General features: G+C 38.4%; 1 protein-coding gene across 1 annotated transcript; it reads right to left on the bottom strand.

Moving 5' to 3' along the window:
- Nucleotides 1–314: 314 nt before the first annotated feature.
- Nucleotides 315–1,369, bottom strand: LOC130097291 (gastrula zinc finger protein XlCGF49.1-like). The gene is made up of 2 exons (XM_056264090.1): nucleotides 1,086–1,369; nucleotides 315–829 (listed from the first exon to the last, which is right to left on the bottom strand). The coding sequence occupies exons 1-2, from the start codon at nucleotides 1,168–1,170 to the stop codon at nucleotides 315–317; spliced, it is 600 nt and encodes a 199-aa protein (XP_056120065.1). The 5' UTR covers nucleotides 1,171–1,369.
- Nucleotides 1,370–5,935: the final 4,566 nt, after the last annotated feature.

Raw genomic sequence — 5,935 nt, forward strand, 5'->3', positions numbered from 1 at the left:
CGGTCTCCTCGGCTGTGAACCGCTCCTGACGCGCGCCTGGTAAATCCGCCGTTATAATAGCAATCCGCCATGCAACATGCGCACCTGCTCTTAAAGGGAATGTGAGATGACGCTCTGATTGGTTTATTCCACGTTACGCCCAAACCACACCTATGATTAATGAAGCTACTTCAGACCAACCTCTTTTAGATTTGCGCCAGGCGCAAGGGGCATTTATCCCGCCGGGAAAATAGCAACAGCGCCGGGATCCGCCCACAAAGTTACTTGTGCTTTGCGCTTTGACACTTGCGTTTCAGATCGTTAAAATAGGGCCCCTAATCTCTCACTTCATTATGTGTTTTCTGGTGCAGTTTAAAACTGTCCAGCCTTGAAAAATTCTTTCCACAGAGAGAACACACATAAGGCTTCTCACCTGAATGAACTTTCAGGTGTTGTTTTAGTTTTGATGATGAAATAAAATCTTTTCCACACTGATCACAGTTAAATAGTTTTTCTCCAGAGTGAATGAGCAGATGACGACTGAGAGCTGATGATTGAGAAAAACTCTTTCCACACTGAGTGCATGTATACGGTTTCTCTCCAGTGTGAATTCTCATGTGTCTGTTAAGGTCTCCTTTCTGTGAGAAACTCTTTCCACACTGAGTGCATGTATACGGTTTCTCTCCAGTGTGAATTCTCATGTGTCTGTTAAGGTTTCCTTTCTGTGAGAAACTCTTTCCACACTGAGTGCAGGTGTGCGTCTTTTTGGCTTTTGTTCTTTGAATTGTAAAGTTACGATGTTCCTCCACTTCATTCAGTTCTTGTCTTTGCTCTTTCACTCTCACCTGGTCTAAAATACACAGAAATACAGTTAGAATCAGTTCAAGTGAACCCTTATTTAATAGCAGAAAACAACAAAGATCAGATCTTTCACTTTTTGTTCTGTCATTCACTTGTTTATATAGTAAAAATATGTTTGACAACTGGTATATACAAGGTTATGATCATCTGGATGTATTTCTCTATCATTTATCATCCATATACTTGCTTACTAATTCACATCTACCAAAACAGTCCAAAATGAAGAATCAAGAATGGACACCAACCTGTTTGTTCCTCAGTATCTTCATGTTTTATTCTGGATGGTTCTGGATCACTCATGTCTTCAATCTCCTCTTTAATAAACTCCATCTTTAACAGTCACACAGATTTCAGCTGCTACTCCTGGAGATTGTCCTTCTCTTGTAGGATGATGGGAATATTCCCAGTATTTATTGGTGAATTGTTGTGGGAGGGGCTTCACTGCAGGTGTGAACTGTGATCACTGTGTTTTTATCCAATCTGCATTTAAAAAGTACAGGACCATCATGTTAAACTGAGCAGCTGAAAAACCTATTTGTCTCCAAAAGTTCCCTGTTTTCAGCTCATTCATTATGGTGATGTCTGAGATCTTCTGTAAATTGGCATATTAAATCGTTTTATTGGTGTCAACAGGCTGAAACAAACTACAGCATCATCACCTTTAACTCCAGTTCTTATCTTTGCTTTTTCACTTCCATCTGGTCTGAAACATTAAAACAAATTAAGTTGTTAGAATGAGTTCTGGAGGATAAATGTGAATTTTCAAGTGAACCCTGATTTCATAAGTGAGATCTGTTTATCAAATATCATATTTTTGTAGTACCAAAGGTTAGTTTTGTCATCCTCTTGTTAATAGTCAAAACGTGAATGACAACTGCTGTACAAGATTATGATCTAAGTGCATTTATGTCATATATTCCTAGATTAATTGCACAGCTTATTTTCACAGCTATTTTGATTGGCATCTAACAATATTACTATATAAACTAAGTCAAACAGTCAGTGATCATCATGCATTTGAACTAATTGAAACCATTCATAAAATCATCCATGACTCGTGTGTGTGTGTACACTGTAAAAACAAAAGGTGCCTCAAATATCCTGTCGGATACTCAATGAACTTAAAAATGTACTTGAAATGCCTCAAAGCTCTTTCTCCTATAGTAGGGTTACTGGTGGAGCATTGACCATCTTTGCGGTTCTTGCTGGAACTTATGGGATCCTTTAAGCACTGTTTATTAAGTTCAGAGGTTCTGGAGTCACCTTTTCATCACCATGAGACCTCAAAGTGCTTTGGGGGAAATTAGAGGAACTTGAATACTTTAAAAGGATTATTGCAAGATCTTTTATCATTTAAGTGGTTCCTGAAAGATCTCTTATGTTAAAGCCAGCAGCTGGAGGAACCCAATGGTTATGTGAGGCCAGAATAAGATTATTATTATCCTATAATCATTACATTTAATCATTTAGCACAGGGGTTCTCAACCTTTTGCAAGCTGGGCCCCCCAAAGCTGGTTCATTGCAGTTGGGGCCCCAGTGCCCCACACCACACACCACACACCACCCCCCACACCACCTTGCATAGATAGATAGATAGATAGATAGATAGATAGATAGATAGATAGATAGATAGATAGATAGATAGATAGATAGATAGATAGATAGATAGATAGATAGATAGATAGCCATATAGGCTATTATTTTTAGGCCCACATTATTAGGTGTTCAAGCACGAAGTGCTGAAAACCTATTGTAATCGTCCTGATTTTTATTATTATTTTTCTCCTGTAAAACGCATCGTGCAGCCCAAACCGTAAGGGCTGGAGCCTTGAAACTTTGCCAGATGGTAGTACAAAAATCGAGGAGAGGTTATCAAAGTATGAGCCCGATTGGCCCATAGGTGGCGCTATAGCAAGCAAAAGTAGGAAATCGTGCATAACTCCTAGACCATTTATCCCAGAATCAAGTGTCTTATATCCCTGTAATCCTTGGCTCAAGACGGACAAAACGTATATCTCCGATTTTATTTGCGTCTGGAAAAAATTTCCGCCATCTTGGATTTTGTCCAAAACCTACTTTTGCGAACTAGTCCCTGGTTTTTCACCCGATTGGAACCAAACCAGTGTAGAAATGTTCTCTGGAGTCTGAATATCAATAATTATCGAAAAAACGTTGAATTTTCGATTCACGGTTGCTAAGGGGCGTCAAAACGTTCGCAGGAGGCGGAGCTAATTTTACTAAAATGGGTATAACTCGTGAACAAAATAAAATAATTTCACCAAACTCGGTACACGTATGTATGAGCTTTATTTGAGGTCACAGTAAAAAAAATCGCGACGATCGAACACTAGGTGGCGCTATAACATGAAAAAAACATATAAAGGACTGACAATTAGTCCGATTGACTTGAAAATTGGTATACAGTGTCTTGGTCCAAGGCACCATGTATGTGTATGAGGACATTGGCATATCTCAAAAAACATGGCCGCCATCGACAAATGAATTTTGAGCCCCTATGAGACGAGGTTAACGGAGGCCAATCAGAACGAAACTCGATGGGCATGTTCGACTCATGGCCTAAGAGGTCTGTAAGAGTTTTGAAAGAAATCGGCCACTAGTTGGCGCTAACGAGTTTTACGGCTCTTTAATCACGTGGTGTTGCACATATCCCCACAAAATGCATATCATATGATAGATCTCCTCATGTTGAACAACTTTGCCTCTAGAACCATTGCTGTCAATCAAATCGTTCATTAAATATTCACGAATATGTTAAAAACCTACTTTTGCGAACTAGTCCCTGGTTTTTTGCCCGATCAAAACCAGACCAGTCTAGGACAATTCTCTGGACTCTATAGATCAATAATTATCAAAAAAAAGTTGAACTTTGCCCTTTGGTTCACTGTAACAGGGTCATTTAGAAAAGGGGCGTGTCAAAATACACTCAAAAGCCTATAAATCATAAATGAAAACTCAGAACTTGACAAAAATTGATGAGCATATGTGTCATACCATGGTGAGGAAGCATTCAAAGTTTCATGGAGATCGGACCATAGGTGGCGCTATAACTGTTAAAAAGCTTTAAAACCATACATTTCCTATGGTAAATTGCCTGTATTGGCTGTAAATTGTCTTTTCCATCTATGATCGTATACTTTTCATATCATAATGTTTAAAACCAGTGCAGTACAATTCTCTGGACTCTCTGGATCAATAATTATCAGAAAAGGTTGAACTTCTGCATTTTGATGGCTATAAAAGGGTCACTTCAATGTGTAGCCTTGACCGAGTGTGCCCGAAAGCCTATATCTCTTCAATGAATGCTCAGATCTTATTAAAAACAACTCAGAACATGAGACCTATCACTCTAAACAAGCATGACAATTTTCAGACAGATCGGACAAAATTTGCCTCTATTACAGTTAAAAGGGGGGAAATTATATGACCATAATGGCATATTAAGCCAATAAGTGGTATTCTACTGCCCCCTGCTGTTTAAAATAGTCATTTTGTCATAATGCTGACTATTATTGTTCTATAATTCATATTTAGAGTTTATATAATCAATATTTTAACATTTACAATCACATTTAGTCAAAATTCATTGTCACATTGACAAATGTGAACCCTGAATGAGACAGTTTAATCTACAATAGAATGTGTGTGTGTGTAGTTCCATGTTTCTGAATAAATCCATATGTGACATAACATCATGAACATGCATGCAAAGTTTTATGGAGATCGGACCATAGGTGGCGCTATAACTGCCTGTATTGGCTGTAAATGGTCTTTTCCATCTATTATGTCAGTGTTTAAATGTATGCTACATAAAACTTAATGTCTTTTGATGCTTTTGTGCTTAACGGCCTTAAAGGCCTTAACTGCTTGAACACCGCTAAATGCTGCTTGCAGCTTTAATTATTATTATTATTATTATTAATATTATTATCATCATCAGTAGCGGTAGGTATGCCTATTATCATTACTAGGCTATTTTTATAATTGGCAGTAGCACCAGACTGCTAATGTTGTTACATGTGTGTCCTGAGTTTCCCCCCGTCATTGTGTATTTGGTTTATTCCTGTGTCTCAGTTTTCCCTCTCCTCGTTAGTTCTCATTTCCTTCACCTGTATCTAGTTAATTTGCCCCAGCTGTGTCTTGTTCCCCTATCTGTTCTCTGTGTATGTAAACCCTGTGTTCTCCCTCACTCCTGGTCGGTTCTCGTTTATGTAAAGTGTGTGTTGTGTTATCCTGCCTGTATACCCGTTCAGTAAGTCATTGAAAGTAAAAGTACTTTGTATTGGAACCTTTGTGCCTCATCTTCTTCTTCTTAGTGATGGGCAGATCGAGGCTTCGTGAAGCAATGAAACAGTTGAACCAAATGGTCCTTATTGTTTCGAGGCTTCGAATCAATCCGACACCCGTCTCCACGGCGACACCTAGTGGTCACTTGCAGGTGTTGATCTGAAACAACCTTGACGAGCCATGAAAATTTTTTTTTTTTTTTTTTTATTATTGTACTTTTCTAATATGTGAATCTTGCAACCTATAGGTTCCTCACTGTGCATAATGTTAGTTTGGTCCTGCAAAATGAATATTAATAAAATAAATCAAGCCAAATGTCTCACTTTTTTACATATTTTTATTCAAAAATATTAATTTCTCTGCTGTGGAAGGACTTAGCCTACTTCTTTTTTTACAGATAATTTCTCCAGCCTTTGAAAAAATCCTCTCACAAGGGACACTTGTTGCTGGCATGCAAAGATAGTTTTTAGCTAATACATACAAATGAGGAAAGATTACTGCTCTCTCTTTCCAGTAAGTTAGTGGATCATGAGTTCTGGGCAAATACGCATCGTTGATGTATTTTTTCACTTCCACTGTGGCATCAGCTGTAGCATTGTGTATCATCTGGGTTTGATGATACGAGAATCAAAAAGTTCCCATAAACTGTCCTGTGTTTCTACTGGATGATGTATTGTTGCAGGCGAGCTGCCGATCACAATACACACATCTCACTTTATTTGGGGTTTCTAAATGGAAATGCTCCCACACCACAGATGTACGGCATCTCTTCTGGGGAGCCTCCATTTTA

Source organism: Rhinichthys klamathensis, unplaced genomic scaffold (assembly GCF_029890125.1).
Source record: "Rhinichthys klamathensis goyatoka isolate OS25496 unplaced genomic scaffold, OSU_Roscu_1.1 h1tg000216l_1, whole genome shotgun sequence".
In the NCBI taxonomy this organism is placed as follows: domain Eukaryota; kingdom Metazoa; phylum Chordata; class Actinopteri; order Cypriniformes; family Leuciscidae; genus Rhinichthys; species Rhinichthys klamathensis.